The sequence below is a fragment of the Erigeron canadensis genome, chromosome 3 (assembly GCF_010389155.1).
Source record: "Erigeron canadensis isolate Cc75 chromosome 3, C_canadensis_v1, whole genome shotgun sequence".
Taxonomy (NCBI): Eukaryota; Viridiplantae; Streptophyta; class Magnoliopsida; order Asterales; family Asteraceae; genus Erigeron; species Erigeron canadensis.
Window position 1 is genome coordinate 1,428,492 of NC_057763.1, and position 18,438 is coordinate 1,446,929.

General features: G+C 33.3%; 6 protein-coding genes and 6 non-coding genes across 12 annotated transcripts; 3 read left to right on the forward strand and 9 right to left on the reverse strand.

Annotated features, from left to right (window-relative positions):
* Positions 1-532: 532 nt before the first annotated feature.
* LOC122594742 lies at positions 533-623 on the reverse strand. Its single transcript, XR_006323099.1, has one exon. It is a non-coding gene; the product is annotated as a small nucleolar RNA Z221/R21b (small nucleolar RNA).
* Positions 624-904: 281 nt separating this feature from the next.
* Positions 905-991, reverse strand: LOC122594737. Its single transcript, XR_006323094.1, has one exon. It is a non-coding gene; the product is annotated as a small nucleolar RNA Z196/R39/R59 family (small nucleolar RNA).
* A 94-nt stretch (positions 992-1,085) lies between these two features.
* LOC122594736 lies at positions 1,086-1,170 on the reverse strand. Its single transcript, XR_006323093.1, has one exon. It is a non-coding gene; the product is annotated as a small nucleolar RNA Z195/SNORD33/SNORD32 family (small nucleolar RNA).
* Positions 1,171-1,240: 70 nt separating this feature from the next.
* LOC122594693 lies at positions 1,241-1,332 on the reverse strand. Its single transcript, XR_006323068.1, has one exon. It is a non-coding gene; the product is annotated as a small nucleolar RNA U31b (small nucleolar RNA).
* Positions 1,333-1,400: 68 nt separating this feature from the next.
* On the reverse strand, positions 1,401-1,494 carry LOC122594694. Its single transcript, XR_006323069.1, has one exon. It is a non-coding gene; the product is annotated as a small nucleolar RNA U31b (small nucleolar RNA).
* Positions 1,495-1,892: 398 nt separating this feature from the next.
* On the reverse strand, positions 1,893-1,964 carry TRNAH-GUG. The gene has a single exon. It is a non-coding gene; the product is annotated as a tRNA-His (tRNA).
* A 3,861-nt stretch (positions 1,965-5,825) lies between these two features.
* On the forward strand, positions 5,826-7,695 carry LOC122592327 (1-aminocyclopropane-1-carboxylate oxidase homolog 1-like). Its single transcript, XM_043764528.1, has 3 exons — positions 5,826-6,403; positions 6,766-7,087; positions 7,202-7,695. Exons 1-3 carry the CDS (start codon positions 5,868-5,870, stop codon positions 7,451-7,453), a joined length of 1,110 nt encoding a protein of 369 aa, XP_043620463.1. The 5' UTR covers positions 5,826-5,867; the 3' UTR covers positions 7,454-7,695.
* Positions 7,696-7,973: 278 nt separating this feature from the next.
* On the reverse strand, positions 7,974-8,597 carry LOC122590500 (protein PELPK1-like). The gene has a single exon (XM_043762701.1). It carries the CDS (start codon positions 8,532-8,534, stop codon positions 8,157-8,159), a length of 378 nt encoding a protein of 125 aa, XP_043618636.1. The 5' UTR covers positions 8,535-8,597; the 3' UTR covers positions 7,974-8,156.
* Positions 8,598-9,058: 461 nt separating this feature from the next.
* Positions 9,059-10,351, forward strand: LOC122590779 (chorion class high-cysteine HCB protein 13-like). Its single transcript, XM_043762951.1, has 2 exons — positions 9,059-9,077; positions 9,993-10,351. The coding sequence occupies exons 1-2, from the start codon at positions 9,059-9,061 to the stop codon at positions 10,349-10,351; spliced, it is 378 nt and encodes a 125-aa protein (XP_043618886.1).
* Positions 10,352-11,991: 1,640 nt separating this feature from the next.
* LOC122590780 (protein PELPK1-like) lies at positions 11,992-12,366 on the reverse strand. The gene has a single exon (XM_043762952.1). It carries the CDS (start codon positions 12,364-12,366, stop codon positions 11,992-11,994), a length of 375 nt encoding a protein of 124 aa, XP_043618887.1.
* A 6-nt stretch (positions 12,367-12,372) lies between these two features.
* Positions 12,373-14,426, forward strand: LOC122590781 (chorion class high-cysteine HCB protein 13-like). Its single transcript, XM_043762953.1, has 2 exons — positions 12,373-12,445; positions 14,119-14,426. The coding sequence occupies exons 1-2, from the start codon at positions 12,373-12,375 to the stop codon at positions 14,424-14,426; spliced, it is 381 nt and encodes a 126-aa protein (XP_043618888.1).
* Positions 14,427-15,564: 1,138 nt separating this feature from the next.
* LOC122594023 lies at positions 15,565-17,313 on the reverse strand. The gene is made up of 5 exons (XM_043766499.1): positions 17,178-17,313; positions 16,743-16,907; positions 16,429-16,510; positions 16,221-16,337; positions 15,565-15,987 (listed from the first exon to the last, which is right to left on the reverse strand). Exons 2-5 carry the CDS (start codon positions 16,871-16,873, stop codon positions 15,937-15,939), a joined length of 381 nt encoding a protein of 126 aa, XP_043622434.1. The 5' UTR covers positions 16,874-16,907; positions 17,178-17,313; the 3' UTR covers positions 15,565-15,936.
* Positions 17,314-18,438: the final 1,125 nt, after the last annotated feature.

Here is an 18,438-nt window from a genome sequence, read left to right on the forward strand (position 1 = left end):
CTGATTATGGAATTGATTAACAATACTATCAAGTCACTAAAATGATTTTTACATAGAAATGAAAAAATGTGAGTAAATATCGAACATAATATTCTAGAATCAAAAGTAGCTCTAATTTATGGTAAGATGAACAAACCACCAAGAGCTCGTATAAGAGTTGGTTTGATTACCCAAAATGTTTCCCAGATGTTAATGAATAGGACAAACTTTTATTTATTGACAATTTACTGTCTGTACATTGTAGTTCAATAATGAAGTGATAGATTGGCGGTTATACTTTTCAAATATCCGGGGTGTGTTTCAGGCACTTTTGCAAACGAATAACAATATCACAAACTGACACAATATAAGATAATGAGCCTATTATAGAACCATCAGAAACCAAAAATTTATCCCCAACAGCTAATTAAAGCTATACGGTCCGCATCATGGTTTGATCTCTCAATGAGAAATCCCATCATTTGGTTCCACTTGAATAATCAAGTTACAAATTTTATTGATTTCACAAACTGAGATAAATATCATATAAAAAGGGCTCAGAAGCAAAAATGGGTAATGAGAAAGTTTATCAGTCACAATGAATCAGAGTGGTGCATGACTTTCCTAGATTCTCATCATAGCCCTTATTTATATAACTTTTTTCTTAAAAAATTACATTTTAAAAATTATGTGAAGTTAAAGAAAGAAAAAATGTGAACAGAAATAAATAACAGTAAGCTTTGGACATAAAACAGCAAACTGTGTCGCAAATTTGTTATCATCACTATTTGCCCAAATAAAAACGAAATGCCTAATACATTAAATAAGTCAAGGCATTAGATACCAATGGGCATTATTATTACTACTAAAAAACGTTAATTAACAAATACATTAAAATATAATAAATAGAAAAAATTTACTTTTATGCAATCTCAGCCGAAAGATGGTGATCAATTTAAGTTAATCACAGTTAAACATCAGTGTAAAATAATTCTTTGCATCATTGAAAGCAATAAACTTATAATTTGTAATCTAGCACCAAAAAAATTCAATTTTGTTGGAATAAATATTACAACATAAATACAGAATATCGACTTAACAAACTTCAATGATCAGATGGTAGTGCATGTATTGTAAATCATCATCCGAATATACAGACAAAAATGGGTAAAATAAATCATCATATCAATTATTTACTAAGTCGATACTCTACAAATTTTATGAAAAATAATTTTTACAAAAAAAAATGGTTTTGATTAATGAATCAGATTATTAATTATGTCTGTCACCATAGAGCTAGGTAATTGTTACAAAGCTCATAAGACTGGGGCGACAATAACTCTCATCATTTTCACATACAAATATTTTTTTTATATTAACCAAACTTATAATTGATAAAAGACACAAAAATTATAAAAAAAGAATCAGATTATAAATATATGTCTATCACCATAGAACTATGTACATGTATACAAAGTTCATAAGACTGGGGCGACAATAATTCACATCATATTCATATATTGAGATATAATAAAATATTTCATTAATTTAATAAAGTATTTCATATATATATATATATACAACAAAAATAACAAAAGAAAAGCTCACAAAGAGTATGGAATTGGAGATATGATTTTAAGAATTGAGAAGGCTGCAAAAAAAGATGATTTGTATATGAAAGGGATATAGCATAGCGATGTATATATAATCAAAGAAGTAGGGTTTTAGGGGTGATACAAGTTTCTATTGTATGGGCTGGATTAGGGTTTTGAGGAAAAGTAGTTAAGTTGGGCCTGTGTTATATATAAAACTCAAAAACTATGTCAATCATCATATTTTTACGAGTATCCGGCCCATAAGGATGTATGAAAACTGAATTAAAAGAAAAAGGAAAGATTAAAATAAAAAAAAGTTGTGGGTGCTGGGATTCGAGCCCAGGTCTCCACGGCCACAACGTGGAATTCTCACCACTAAACTACACCCACATATTTGTTCATCACTGAGATGATGAGATACAAATAGATTATGTAGATTCTAAATATATAAAAGAAAATCCGATTGGAGTACATTTTTTTAATCTTATGGCACGTTTGGTATGTAGAATTTTTTTTGAAAAGAAAGGAATTTGATGGAATGATATGAAATGAAATTTAATTCTGTAGTTTGTTTAGTTGTCTTAAAATGGAATGAAATTTAATTCTTTTATTTTATTTGGTCTGTAAATCTTTCAAATGGAATTGGAATGGAATTTTGATAAAAGACCAAAATTCCTTTAATAAAAAAAATTAACTTTTCTATATTTATGTAAAAACATAATAATATTATATGCCAAGTATAAAACACATAAAAAAACATTCATGACAAATAGTATGTATTTGATCATCAACATGTATATTGTAGTGAATGCATAAAAGACACATTGTTGTATCACTTTTGTATACCTATCTAATATTGTGGATCGACTAAAACCTGATGAAATGGTTCGAATATGTGATTTACTAAATAGTATGTATTTGATCATCAACATGTATATTGTAGTAAAAAACCATACAACTACAATCATAACTTGGTTCCAAAATACAACAACTATTTGTTTTCCCCTTTGTCTAACCGACATGTTACTAAACTAAGACGTGAGATCCATCATCCAACGCGTAAAAAATAACATATATAATCTAAAAAAAACCTTAAATAGCAAAAATAGAAAAAATAATAGAAAACATATAAGCAAAAGAACTTATCAGTTAACAACTTTGATTAGTGCAGTCTTCATGGCACAATTAAAACAAGAAGAAAACAAAATATTACTTGGAATTAATTGGAAAAAAATGGTATAAAAATATAAAAAGAAATTGCAAAAAAAAAATCATCCACTTAAGAAAAAAATGATATAATATGAATTAATATCAAAATATTACTAGGAATTGATTAATGAAATAAGAATTTTAAAAAGTTACTTGACAGAAAAGGATATGTATGAAGGATCAAATAAGATTAATAGAAATGAATGAAAAAGAGATGGAGGCTTTTTGTATTATGTACTGTGTAGGGTTGTAAAGGGTATATCTGTCTTATGAAGATTCCACTTATTGATGGAATGACATTTTTTGGCATACTACATACCCCTTAAGATTGTAAATTCCATCATTTAAAGATATTTGTACATTCAATAAGAATAAGATTCCTTCAACCTTGGAATGAAATTCCATCACAATCCGCCAAGTAAACGCAACCTAAACTGTTTGTTATAACTTGTATTTATGAATCTAAAAGAATTACGATACAAATATCTATTACGAGTATTATTATATATGACACATACAAGTACAAATAATGTGTTCGAATTATTACTGACGTGAAATGATCCCAATGAAATTTTGACACGTTATAACTTTTATATGACCCCAAATCACCAACATCTCATTAACTGAGGAAAAACTAAACCAAGCCATAATATTCTTGAATTGTTTTAAGGGAAAAGAATCTGTGTGTATGTAACTTGTCTTCCGCTATTATCATAGGAAAGAAACTTTGTTTTGGTTCATTGTATGTAAGTTTGTCTCAAAACTGAACAAATGGTGTAAGAAATCGACTGGATACTAACATGGCACCATCAAACATCTGATACGTGACCCAATGAGAGACCGCCACATCAGCATTTAGCAGATTATTTACACGATCTGTTCACTTTTAACAAGTTACTTACATACAATAAACCAAAACAAAGAGTACTTCCTACAATAGTAGCTGAAGACAAGTTACATACACATATAGATTTCTTTCCCTTGTTTAAATGCCCATTGGATATACTCATATACCTATGAATATACCACAAACAACTAATGGATTGTAAGTCGCCCACAAAAAAATAATTGCATCTAAATCGATATATTTAGATGCGTAAAGTAACTAAGAGATGACGTTAATAAATACGAGTGAAAAAAACATATGAGGCATTGTCATGACTTTTGATACGACTTAATTGGTTTGTTGGATACCATAGCGATATAGTAATACAAAAGTGACATCTAGCATTTAGATCGATATTATTCCTTACCTAGGCATAACGTACGTTGCTAAACTACCTACAAACACGAAGGCATTGCTTACTAGTCTTCCTATCCTAGGTAAACTATCAAGACCAATAAAGTTAAAAGTCTTCATGTTAAAAATGGAAACTAAATAACTAATTGATAGTACTCGGATTTATTGGGTTTTAAAACTCTCTATTGAGTAGACCTCAAAGTGTCAACTCTAAATAATTTAAATAATACATCTATCTATACTTATCTTATAATAATTATCACTTTCTTTCTCATAGAAGTGTTGGATGCAAAATTATCACTTTACCTTTGATAAATTAATTTATATCATCAATTCTTTATTTTTAAAAATATCTTCATTACCCCTTTACATCAATTACTTACACCCACCACCAACAGTTCGTCACCACCACGACCGCCGTCACCGCCACCAGTCGTCGTCACCACCAAATATTCGCATCGCGCGGGTACAATGCTAGTATGATTTTAAATAAATCATTGGTTATCACCTTTGCTTTTGAGACAATGATTATGGGTTCAATTCCCCCCCATGCAAAGGTCGAATTATCATTTACATATGTGTTATTTGAACTATTTCGAGTTGCCACTTGAGTTCTACTTAATGGCTTAGACATACATCTTTCTACCTTGGTAGAGGTCTACATCTCATGTTATAGGGGTGTTGAAAATAACCAAACCCAAATAACCCGACCCAACCCGAATGGGTTTGGGTGATACGGGTTGGGTTATTTGGTTTGTGGGTCGTCATTTGGGTTAACCCAAATAACCCAAAGCTTAATCGGTTTGGGTTGTGGGTGAAAATGTTATAGTTTGGGTCAACCCAAATAACCCAAATAAGATGCGTTTATATATATATACACTAATATAACACATTAAATTTGTTTAAAGTATATATTATTTGAATATTAAATTTTCATTTATAAACAAAATCAGAAACGTGTAAAGTTAAATAATAATGGATGTTAAAAAATACACTAATAAAAGATGATAAAAATATGAATATAAAAAGAGTTATATATTGTCAAAATTTGTTTATTTAATATCAGTAGTTTCGATATTTTTATATAGTTTGTAATTTATTTGTTTTGTCTATGACTTTTATTCTAATAATATTATCATTTTTTTATTCAAGAATTCAAAAAATGCATAATCAAAAGTGTTTCAACACATTTGAAAATAAAGAACTTAGTCTATATAAGTATCACTATTATTCAAGTTTTTGAAATTGAAATTATATTGTTACAATATTGCGTAACTAATGCACATAAATTCAATGACATTTTATTTGGGTTAACCAAAACCCGAACCCAAACAACCTAAACCCAAATAACCCAAATATTATTTGATTTGGGTTACGGGTTAACTTATAATTCTTTGAAACCCGAATAACCCGAACCAAATAACCCAAAACCCAATTAACCCGACCCATCAACACCCCTACGATGTTACATTACATATGTTTTAAAATACTTATGGCGCGTTTGGTTCACGAAATGTTTCTGGAAAAAATGTAATATGTCAAAAAAATTAGAATTTGAATTATTGAAATTTGACAGAATAATCTTGTTTTTTTATGAAAATTCAAATGACTGACGGAATGAAATTTTACTAGAAATGGTACGTAGTTACCATTAAAATTGTACCAGAATCGACTAAATATATTGTTACATGCTGATCAAGCTCTACGTAGCGGACAAATATATCGTGTGACCATGAAAATTTCTAACCAAAAAAAGGATATATATATATATATATCGAGTGGATCAAGGTCGTTATGGATGGTCCTAATAGTATAGTTGCCAACCAAGAAATATATACACAAAGATGGTTCTTGATAACACATCCTCAATAATCCAACCTGATTACGATCGTAAAGCTGAACTAATAGCATTCGATGAAACCAAAACCGGTGTCAAAGGACTTGTCGATACTGGAATCACGAAAATCCCACGTATATTTCTCATACCTTTAGATGAAAACATCAAATCGTCTGACCAACCATTACTTCCAAAACCAATTCCTCCAACGATCGACTTAAATGGAATCAATGAAGACCCAACAAGGCGAAAGGAGGTGATAGAGAAAGTGAAGGACGCGCTAGAGAGCTGGGGGTTCTTTCAGATTGTGAATCATGGAATTCCGGAAAGTATGCTAGAAGATATGAAGAAAGGGGTGATTGGGTTTCATGAACAAGATAGTGACGTCAAGAAAGAGTGGTACACAAGGGACGGGCAATGTAAGGTGGTTTATAACAGCAATTTTGACTTGTATGCTGCACCGGTTACTAACTGGAGAGACACTCTTTTATGCTCTATGGCTCCTAATCCTCCTCAACCCGAGGAGTTACCACCACCTTGCAGGTTGATCAATGATCTTTTTCTAGCCCATATGTTTAAATTGAATGGAATTGATTAGTATATACATATATTTCCTTTTTAACTGTAAATGGGGTTCAACGACCTGCCTTTTTATATCCCCAACTCCAATTTCAGAGAAAAACCCGATTGGACTAAATTAATTTATTTCTTGCTTGATTGTTCTGTTATTTATTAATGATTTGGTGAAGTACCGGTTGGAAATCTATTAACTTGAACCATACATATATTATGAAACAGTGAATATATTTTGACACTTGAAAAATCTCTTTTGTGTATATGGTAAAGATTGAAGTATATATTCTGACTCTAATGATTTAAAGGTCAACTGAAAATTATTGTTGTAGGGATATATGGCCAGAGTACTCGAGTCGTGTGTTAAAGCTTGGAGGTTGTCTGTTAGAGTTAATATCGGAGGTTCTTGGACTCCATCCTAATCACCTTTTGGAAATGGGGTGTGCTGAAGGCCTTGCTGTTCTTGGCCATTACTATCCTTCTTGCCCACAACCTGAGTTAGCAATAGGTACCCCCAATCACACCGACAGTAGTTTCATCACAGTTCTTCAACAAGATCATGTTGGTGGCCTCCAAGTGTTTTATCAGAACCGGTGGATAGACGTTCCTCCCATCCCCGGAGCTCTAGTAGTAAATGTGGGCGATCTACTACAGGCATATCTCTATCTCTTTCTCTGTTTCTCAATATTAATGGAATATCATTTTCGTCTATCTTAAATAGTGTGCTAATTATCTAACATGGTATAGTTATTTGTGTAACCTTTTCAGTTGATTACAAATGACAAGTTTGTAAGTCCACAACACAGAGTGTTAGCAAACAAGAACGGTCCAAGAGTATCAGTGGCTTCGTTCTTTTCAACAAACAAGATTCCAACCTTGAAAGTGTTCGAGCCGATTCAGGAGTTGCTTTCTGAAGCGAACCCAGCCAAGTATAGGGGCACAACAGTGAAAGAATATGCAGATTACTACTCGGCAAAGGGACTTGATGGCACTTCTCCCCTTTTACATTTCAAGATCTAGCTCCCTCGCTCATAGTAGTTTACGCTAAATATCATGGCTTGATTCAAGATGAAACTTAGTCTTATGGTTGTCATATACTCCGTAGTAATTTCTTCTTCTAGTTTGATGATTTTCATATACATACCGTATGTAAAAAGATACTGATCGTCCAAATTTTCATTTGAAACTATATCCTCACTTCAAAATCTCTTGTAATCCACAAGGATTAACATATAAATAAACGTTCAATGTTTATATGATCATGAAATGGTTTAATCAACAAGGTTTCTTTTAGTTTTTCGTCAAACTTCCATCTATTAGAGCTCTACACAAATCCTATTTTAAGGACAGAACACTTCTATTTCACCTCAACTATTATGTGCCTGGACACTATATACCGTTTAATCAATGCACCTACTGCATAATATGAAAGACGTGGTACGTGTAAAAAATGCTACAGTTCTGATTATAAAAAATAGATTCATTCATCCTAAAATCAAGAATATATTACAAGAAAGTATATCAAACCACACAAAATTACAGAAACAAAAAAATTACACATGACAATCATGTAACAAGAAAAGTAAGCTACCCCATATCTCAAATCACGATGCTAATAAAACTTAAAAGCAATGTATTGATCACTTGTATGACGGCTATATCAATGATAGCTACTGACTTTTCCCTTGATTTAGCAGCAGCATACTTGTTCATATTTAGTCTACTATTTGGAAGGTGGTGGTGCAAAGAAAGGAATTTTAGGAAGAGTTGTTGGAAAGTTTGGAATTGTAGGAATTGTGGGCATTGAAGGCAATGGAGGCATGGAAACCTTGGGCATATTAGGGATTGTGGGAATGGTTGGCAGTGCTGGGATTGTGGGCATTTGAGGTTGGGGCAGTGTCGGGATTGTGGGCATCTGTGGTTGTGGCATTGTTGGGATTGTTGGCATCTGTGGTTGTGGCATTGTTGGGATAGTCGGTATCTGTGGTTGTGGCAGTGACGGGGTTGCTTGTAGCAACTGGCGCGAAGCATAACACACCTCATTGCTAGTAATGGAGATAAGTGCAAGTGTAAAAATGTAAAAGTAGTAATTCGAAGCCATTGTAGGATGTATGCGAGTTATTTATTTTGGCTCTCAAGTTTTATTGAGAGGCAGATGCTAATGAGCTTGATTGATTTGTGAATGATAATGCATAGAGAAGAAAGTATGTATTTATAGAGAACTTGCAAAGATATAAATTACAATAATATATATAATCTAATAATCTATTAGAAAGTCATGAGTTTTGTTCAGACTTTAAATTGGTTGGTTGGAAACAATACAAGTACAGTAGAATATATAGGCACCAGTATACCAACATTTTCAATTATAAAACGACACCTATTTAGTTTGAACTTTGAAGATATTATAAAGTTAGATTTCTAGTTTGGAGTTGTTAAGCAACATGAGATTGTTTATTGATCTTCATATTTTAGGTTAGCTATTAAAACATGGATTTCAATACTAAAAAAATATTGGTCAACCTTTCCCAATTTTCAAAATTGATGTCAAACAACAAAATTTGTATGAGATTACATACAAACTGAATGTCAAAAATACCTCAAGTAAGAAAAACTTAAATTACAATGTGGCAACTCGCGAAAGGTAAACCAGTTACGGTGACTGAGAGTCTAATATGCAAACCTAAATCAGAAGAAAACTGCAGAAGCATACAGATGTAAATTAAAAGATTATACGAAGTAATTAAGTTAACCAATTAAGAATTTTCCATCATTATGATAATTGATGGCCGGATGGTTCAATATAATACGCTATGGAAATCACTCAGCGAACTGCAAATCTTATCCATATCGTGGGCTTATTCAATTAAGGCTAAAATCAACCCTTTGATATTGCCACATTTAATCTTAAAGAATTGACATTTTGATAAACATTTTACTTTGACTAAATTTATTTATAGCTGTACTTCTTCACCTGCATGAAGCTATGGCATAGTTGCCATTTCTTGTTATTCCGAGCAGAAAAAAAGGAAAAAAAAAAAACACAACTGAATATATATATATATATATATCGGTGGGGTCAGGATTGCAAACTCAAAAAACTTATATGCAGAGTGATCATTGAATTCATATACAATTTTTATTTCAAAATAATTCTTTAAGAAGTTATAGTCAGAGCTCGACATGAGGCGTAATCAATGGAAAAAAGTAGAAAACCACTTTTCGCCACCAGTTGTGAGCTTAAGAACGGATAGATACAACCTACTACTGTATATAATATCAAAGGGAAGAGGTGGACATCCTCTCAGACCATACTTGAAGTTAAGATCAAAATAATGGAATCCTTTTACATTAAAAATAATACTAATGTATTACAAGAAATTGTATCAAACCACACAAAGAGTACACAAATTTAAAAGAATACATAGTAATACACTCGTGAAATGTATAACCTAGCAAACATAGTCTATCCCATGCATCGAAAAAATTACAAAGAAAATTAAATAAATATAACAGGATAAAATCAAGGAGTATGACTTCATCTTCTGTGTTCTTGCAGCAACATATTTGTCCTTAGTCTACTTCTTTGAAGGTGGTGGAGCGAAGAAATTAGGAACATTTGGAAAACTTGTTGGAAGGTTGGGGATGGTAGGCATAGAAGGTAATGGAGGCATGGAAAGCTTAGGCATATTAGGGATTGTGGGAATGGTTGGTAATGTCGGAATGGTGGGCATCTGCGGTTGTGGCAGTGTCGGGATTGTGGGCATCTGTGGTTGTGGCAGTGTCGGGATTGTGGGCATCTGTGGTTGTGGCAGTGTTGGGATAGTTGGCATCTGTGGTTGTGGCAGTGTTGGGATTGTAGGTATCTGTGGTTGTGGTTGTGATGGGGTTGCTTGTAGCAAATTACGTGAAGCATAACACATCTCGTTGCTTGTAATCGAGAACAGTGCAAGTGCAAAAATGTAAAAGTAGAAATTGGAAGACATTTTAGGATGCCCGGGAGTTGCTAGAGGAGGTTCAAGAGTTTTTAAGAAGCACAAGATATGAACTTGATCAAATTGTGAATGAGAATGCACAAATGAATCCAGTATATATAAACAATGTGCAGAGTTGGTAATTAAATTTATATTTACAAGATATACATTTATAAGAAAAAGTCAGATGAGTATTGTTGAGACTTTAATATGATTGGTTGGAAACTATACATTTTGGGCCTATCCTGATGGTTATACCTAGTCTATCAGCATTTTCGATACAAAATGATATCCAACGGTAAAATACTCTTAGGTTTGAAGTAGTTAAGCAACCTCCAAACTGAAAGACTTTGTTCATTAATCGGTACTGTTTTTAGGTAAGAATTGGTAAGCGCTGACTCTAGTGTTTTTCTTGCCACATAAATGTAAGAATTGATGGCAAACAACAGAATGTAAGGGATTTGAATTCAACACAATTTTCATGCGGAAAAACCATTACAAATAGACATTAAACAGCAACAAGGTAACCAGAGGCTGCTAAATCGGTGAGTTGATGGAGTTTGCAGAAGAGAAAGTACTATATCTAAACCTAAACAATTAATTGAATAGACCACGATCACTGAATTTATATAAGAATAATACATAAAAAATAAATTTAACAAGTATTACCCTAACATACCCTGCTTATATATAGAACTGCAAGTCAGGGCTACTAGAGGACGTTGCACACACGTCCTATAAGAGGCTGGCGTCGTCTAACATGAAGAAAGATGACTCTAATGGAAACCATTTATATTCTTTTACCAGGTGTCTTCATATAAATGTATGTGTGTAAACTGTATACATGCAAATAGAAGTGTAGTGCCGAACTGACATGTAAACAGCAGCATCACAGATCATGCTAAAATATGGAAAGTAAAATGCAATTGCAAATCTTCGGAACATCAGTATCATGGGCTAATTAAATTGAGGCTAGAACCCACCCTTTAATATTTTCACATGTAATCTTGAAGGATTGACATTTTGATAAACATTTTACTTGACATGATTTATTTATAACTGTACTTCTTCACCTGCATTAAGCTATGGCATTGTTGCATGCAATCTTCTTGCTGATCCGAGCAGAAAAAAACATGACTGTATCATTGAAGTTACAATTGCTAACTCAAATTAGTTTATGCAGCGTGATCATTGAATGCATATACTATTTTTTCTCCGATTAATTCTTTAAGAAGTTAGTCAGAGACTCAGAATTCGACATGAGGTGCAATCTATATAAAAAAAATGGAGAAACCACTTTTTGCCTCCAGTTATGGGCTTGGGAACTGGTAGATACAACTTACTATATAATATCAAAGATTCAAAGAGACGATGTGGCTTTCAGACCATACTTATAGTTCAGATCAAAATAATGGAATCCTTTTACATTAAAAACATATAATAGTAATAGATTACAAGAAGTTGTATCAAACCACACAAAGAGTACACAAGTTTAGAGCAATACATATAAAACACTCGTGAAAAGTATAAGCTAGCAAACATAGTCTATCCCATGTGTTGAAAAGCAACACGTTTGTCCTTAGTCTACTTCTTTGAAGGTGGTGGAGCGAAGAAATTAGGAATATTTGGCAGACTTGTTGGAAGGTTGGGGATGGTAGGCATAGAAGGTAATGGAGGCATGGAAAGCTTAGGCATATTAGGGATTGTGGGAATGGTTGGTAATGTCGGGATGGTGGGCATCTGTGGTTGTGGCAGTGTCGGGATTGTTGGCATCTGTGGCTGTGGCAGTGTTGGGATAGTTGGAATCTGTGGTTGTGGCAGTGTCGGGATTGTGGGCATCTGTGGTTGTGGTTGTGATGGGGTTGCTTGTAGCAAATTACGTGAAGCATAACACATCTCGTTGCTTGTAATCGAGAACAATGCAAGTGCAAAAATGTAAAAATAGCAATTGGAAGCCATTGTAGGATGCCCTGCAGAGCTGCTAAAGGAGGTTCAGAGTTTTTAAGAGGCACAGGATATGAACTTGATCAAATTCTGAGTAAGACTGCACAATGAATCCAGTATATATAGAATTATAGATGATATGCAGAGTAAGTAATTTAATAATAAAGATATGCATTTATAAGAAACTGTCAGATGAGTGTTGTTCAAACTTTAATATATTGGTTGGAAACTATACAGTTGGGCCAATCCTGATGGTTATACCTAGTTTATCAGCATTTTCGATACAATTTTGATATCCAACATAATATTCTCTTAGGTTTTTTAGGTTTGGATTAGTTAAGCAACCTCTAAACTGGAAGACTTTGTTCATTAATCGGTACTGTTTTTAGGCAACAATTGGTAAGCATTGACTCTCCTATTTTTTTGCCACATAAACTATTAACAATAAGCTTAACTTTATGTACATCACCTGTTGTAAGAATGAATGACAAACAACAGAACTTACAAGATTTTCATGTGAAAAACCATCTCAACCAGTCATAGAACAGCAACACCATACCAGAGGTCAGAGGCTGCAAATTGGTGAGTTAATGGAGTCTGGGGAAGTGAAAGTACTCTTTTTGTATTACAGTAATTAAATAGGTCCCAGGCACTCAATTTTAATCCGAAAACTTAACATAAAATATAAAACAAGTATTATTTTCATATATATTATTGGGCCACTAATACCCAGCTTATATATTAAACAGCAAGTCAGGGCTACTAGGATATCGACTTTGCTGGCACACACGTCCTATAAGAGCCTGGCGTCTACAACCAGGATGGAAAATGAGTAGATGACTCCAATAGAAACCATTAATTTTTTTTTTTACTATGTGTCATCTTCATATAAATGTATATGTGCATACTGTATACATGCATATAGATGTACAGAACCGAACTGACATGTAAAGGTCATCATCACATATCATACTAAATATGAAAATTAAAATAATTACATTTCTCCCAATAAAGTCGTATTTAGCTTCTGCCTTTACATTATCGAGAGATAATAGTTGTCATTGCATTCTTGTTTTTCCAGTTCTTTCCAACAAGCATATGACACATTTTATTGTCATTCGTGTTGGCCTTCAATTAGTATTATTTTGAAATTTTGCTATTTCATAATTCATATCACAGGCTAAAGTTACACCCTTAATCATGTATATGTCAATATATCCCCATATTCATGCTCACCTCATCAAAGAAATGCAGGCGTTAAATAATCTATATATACCGAGAGTTCAAAAAAAGGATCGAGAAGCATACTTATTTCGTTAACATGTCCTGAAAGTGTTAACAGGGCCAACCATAGAAGAAGGGGATTGGACACCACCCTTTGCCTCTATTCATGAGACTTCAAGACTCAGAGATTCATTCCTAATACATGATGCACAAAGTTAAGAGATAAAAAGAGAGCAGAATGTCGATCAAGCCTCAAACTTTTGCACATTAATATTAATATAAAACAAATATATTACAGGGAAGTATATGAAATCATTAAAAGAGTACAGGAATAGAGATTAATCCACATAATAAAACACTCACAGATACGTATCCTATCACTCATTTATATAAGAAAAACATATATGTAAAAACATTAGGACCAAAGACCCTTCTAATAGGTAGGCACCAAAGCTCCAATGCTCTCTACAATGGGCATATGTGTATCATGGATTTTGCTCTGAGCAAGCATCAATGCTTTGTGCGTAATCTATTACTTGGAAGGTGGTGGAGCAAAGAAAGGGATTTTGGGTAGAGTTGTTGGAAGGTTTGGGATTGTAGGCATCGTCGGCATAGAAGGCAATGGTGGGAAGGAAACTTTGGGCATGTTAGGGAGGGTGGGAATGGTGGGTATTTGTGGCTGTGGAAGTGTCGGAATGGTGGGAATTTTTGGTAATGTCGGAATTGTGGGCATCTGTGGTTGTGGAAGTGTAGGCATATTGGGTATTTGTGGTAGTGGCAATGTTGGTATGGCTGGTATTTGTGGTTGTGGCATTGCTGGAGTTGTCTGCAATAAGTTACGTGAAGCATAACACATTTCGTTGCTCATAAGGGCGAACACTGCAAGGACAAAAATGCAGACGTAGCTGGTGGAAGCCATGAGAGGGTCTGTTTTGATTAGCTAAAGAAGACTAGAGAGGATTTGAGTAGAGAAGTGAATTTGAATAACTGTGAAGGACAATGCACATAGGACTTGGACTATATATAAAGACTGTTTAAGAGGATGATGATTAGTTAATTAGTTAATCTGCAAAATTCTAAGGTTGCTAACAACTTCTATGTGGTTGGTTGGAATTTTAAAGGTGGCAACTCTTAATGGTTGTAAGCAGTTTATCAACATAAATCTTGGTAAGTCAAAGGAAACCCGGTCTAATGTATAAGGCAGGTGCATAACAAAACTGACACCTTGCATAAATAATAATAGGCTTATTGGTTTGAGTTGTTGAACAACCTCGATCCGAAGACATTTTTTTGGTTAAATCTCTTCAATTCATATCTTACATAACAATATTAAGTCAAAGTGAAGCAAATTTGAAATGTCAGAAACCAGTAGTAATGAATGTGCTTAGAACACTTACAAGATAAGGAGCTTTTCGTGTGCAGCACTCATGGTACATATAAAATCCACTTCGTTAGTCCAAGATGAAATCCATAAAATAGCAATGTCACCAGACTTCAATAACAGCGAAGAGTGACGCAAAGCAGTCTTCTTCATGAAACTATTCCAAACCATTTCTACTTTTCTAGCATTCTTCTTCATCAAATGCCCTTTTTTATCTTTGTTTTTGCTTTTTGTGCTTCCTTATATCTCTGTTTCTCTCTGTTATAGTGATTTGTTGATGTCTAAAGCTGATATAAAACTTGCTTCCTAATCTCAAATGAGGGCATACTTCAGATATTATTGCAGCTTAAAACTTCATGACATTTAATTACCTCTTCACAGATTAAAGTAAAAATAGCTAATCTTCATAACCATTTGTATCAATCTTCTGCATATTCACCGTAAGACGATCAGATGAACATATCAAGTATGCATCTTCAACTGAAAAAAATGTCAATTTTTTTTCTTTCTATTTACAGAAAGCCAGGGAAAGAGGTGCAGATATTCTCTCCAAGTGAGAAACTGAGAATGAACATACAAGTATTCTATAATTCCAGAAAATCAAGAGCTGAACAAAGAGCCAACAATTGCTACATCCAAAAGGGAAAATACACTTTTCAACATTTAACTCTCACCTTGAAGTGAAGTGATATATTTAAGAATAGGTATCCAGACAACTACATTACAATAACGACTAATGAAGATATCTAAATACTCCATAGCTCAGGTTTTATCAGACCATTCCCATTCAAGGGAAATAATTTAAATAGACAAACCATACATAACTTCAAAAAAAGATCAGACAAAAGCAATGAACCCATTCGCCTAGATCATCAGATAACACCAGTGGCTGCTTATAAACTTCTGGACTTTTAAATAGTGGTATCAAATTGCGATTGTTAACTCCTAATCATGTTAGATTATGAATTTGTATTGTTTCGCTACCCACTTCCATCAAGATTTCCATTAGATGAGAGGTGAGCCTGGTATTGCTGCAATAACAAAAGGCAACCAAATTAAAGCCTTGAAGCATAAACATATTAATCAAATAAAGAAACCGATCAAACAAACTGTCATGCAACCTTGTATAAATTCATGTGTTATTAATTAATAAAAGTTACTGGATCCAAGATTTCAGTTTAAAAAAATGGTTAACTCAATTAGTTCTTCCCTTGACGGCTTTTATGACAAAGCCATTTGGGTTATAGTGATTTAGGTAACTTACCGCATGATATGCGTATGGTGATTTCCCTTGACGCTCGAAATGCTTTGCCATTATGGACCATTCGATCGGCCCCCAATCTTCCACTTCAAAGCAATTCCCAAGTGCAGATTTATACAACTAACCACAATAACTGAATACTCAGTCCTTATTCAAAAATCCAATAAACAAACAAATAATCACTTTCCAAATTTAACAAACACAGCCTCACCTTAGTAGTATCAGTCAAAAGCTCACTGCCTGCGGGATAAGATGCATAAAACTGATCACCTCTTGAGTACCCTGCTCGTGTCCTACAAGAATTCAAAATTTTTACAACTTCTTAGTTCTAAAACCCAAAAAATCAATTAAGCCTAAATGATTCAAAGGTTAAAAAAAAAAAGAAGAAGCAATCGACTTGATCCTAACTAAGTAATACGAACGATGGGGGTCATATGTTTTCACCATCCTATAACTAGAAAGATTGAACATTTGAAACAAACTTAGGGTTACACATACGCAAAAAACTATAATCAGTATACATACGTATTGGAGTTGTATGCGTAGCTAATGAGCGCCGAAAAAGAAAAGAAAATGGTTTTTCCAACCGCCCTCCGGAACTTCTGAATCTTTAAAATTTCATTCCACCCCTCATAAAGTCTACTCATTCTGTCCATCTGATCATAAAATGAGCATATACTTCAATATTTCCTGTAAATTAAAACAAGTCTCATTGAGGCATTTCATCGAACACGTAACATGCACTATAACAAAATAATCAAACAAAATAATCAAACAAAATCTGACTAACCTAAAAAAGAACAAAGCTAACAATAGAAAGGTATATATCACACACACACACACACACACACACACATATATATATTAACAAAATTATGATTTTATGAAATATGATTAGGGTTTACATCTAACTTTGAATTGTTTGTAAATGAAAGAATAATTTCGAGACAAAAGAATTACTTGTGAGAGGCTGTTTTGCAGTTTTCCGGTGTTGAAGTTCGCCGGAAAGAGATTGAAGGCGCCGTTGTGATTCTCCGGTGAGGACTGAGATCGGCGAAATGTTTTGTTTGCTGGTTTCCCCTGCTTGCTGCTGCTATGTTTTATCTAGTTTTCTGAATTTCAGAAAATGACCACATAAGTTTAAATTGTTTTATTTGGGGAATAATTTTTTTTTCTTTTTACAAATGTAGCACTATAGTTATGCAAATTACAATAAAGTTTTTTAAAAGAGTTTTTTCTAGTTTTGAACTTTTGATTAAGGTATCCTCACGACTATTTTAAACTATATCGTTAATATGTTGATGCGAAACCTATTCATGAATCATGACATCAACATTGCATGTAACTTGTAGACTTATCCTATTGTATGAAAACAACTTTAATATGTTTCATTGTATATAATTAACTTACAAAATTGCATGAATCGTGTAAACAATATCCTAAATGCTGATGTGAAGGTCACTCATTATGCTACGTCTCAATTGCCGGATGGTGCCAATTAGTATCCAGCTGATTGCTTACACGATTCGTTCAACTTTGCAAGTTAATTACATACCATGAACCGGATGAAAGTTGTTTTCACACTATAAAAAATTGTACAAGTTACATACATCCTCAAATACTTAACTCAATCTCTTAAATTTAAATCAGTACAAATTTATATGTACATGATACAAAATTTAAATAGTTGTATTTGTTTTCACACTATAGTTAAATATGTTGTATTTGTTTCCGGTTTTAGTTCCACTAATAATGAGGTCAATTATAAGGAATGTGAGCTACAACTTATGAGTGTGATCATGAGGGATCAACCTTTTGGTTCGGACCTATACTAGCAGTTTTCCAATATCCAATAATAATACCGAGTAACTCATATGTTTCTGGAAAAACCTAAATTAGATCCTTCGAAAGGTAAATCAGGACCGAATATATAAATTCGTTTTACAAATTTGTTTCGGAAGCACATTTTTTTTATTCCCATAATTTTTGTTTTTTATCGATCATATATATATACCCAAATAACGAACCAAGATACATATCCTTCTTAGGGAACAAGTAATTACAAATCCTCCCAAAAGTATAGAATATATCATAACACAGGGAAAGATTTTTAAAAACATCTAGATAAACTAAAATTAAATAGCTTCAAGTATAGGATACATATCCCAATGTTCACGGGTTTGTTGCAGGCGTATATGAATCTCAACACATCAAAACTCTC

Coding starts and splice junctions, on each gene's coding strand:
- LOC122590500 (XM_043762701.1), bottom strand. CDS start 8,534: ATGGCTTCGAATTACTACTTTTACATTTTTACACTTGCACTTATCTCC.
- LOC122594023 (XM_043766499.1), bottom strand. CDS start 16,873: ATGGACAGAATGAGTAGACTTTATGAGGGGTGGAATGAAATTTTAAAG. Junction 16,511..16,742: donor TACGCATACAACTCCAATAC/GTATGTATACTG, acceptor GAATTCTTGTAG/GACACGAGCAGGGTACTCAA. Junction 15,988..16,220: donor CACCATACGCATATCATGCG/GTAAGTTACCTA, acceptor TTGTTATTGCAG/CAATACCAGGCTCACCTCTC.
- LOC122590781 (XM_043762953.1), top strand. CDS start 12,373: ATGCCCTGCAGAGCTGCTAAAGGAGGTTCAGAGTTTTTAAGAGGCACA. Junction 12,446..14,118: donor TGAACTTGATCAAATTCTGA/GTAAGACTGCAC, acceptor ATTACTTGGAAG/GTGGTGGAGCAAAGAAAGGG.
- LOC122592327 (XM_043764528.1), top strand. CDS start 5,868: ATGGTTCTTGATAACACATCCTCAATAATCCAACCTGATTACGATCGT. Junction 6,404..6,765: donor GAGTTACCACCACCTTGCAG/GTTGATCAATGA, acceptor TTATTGTTGTAG/GGATATATGGCCAGAGTACT. Junction 7,088..7,201: donor ATGTGGGCGATCTACTACAG/GCATATCTCTAT, acceptor TAACCTTTTCAG/TTGATTACAAATGACAAGTT.
- LOC122590780 (XM_043762952.1), bottom strand. CDS start 12,366: ATGGCTTCCAATTGCTATTTTTACATTTTTGCACTTGCATTGTTCTCG.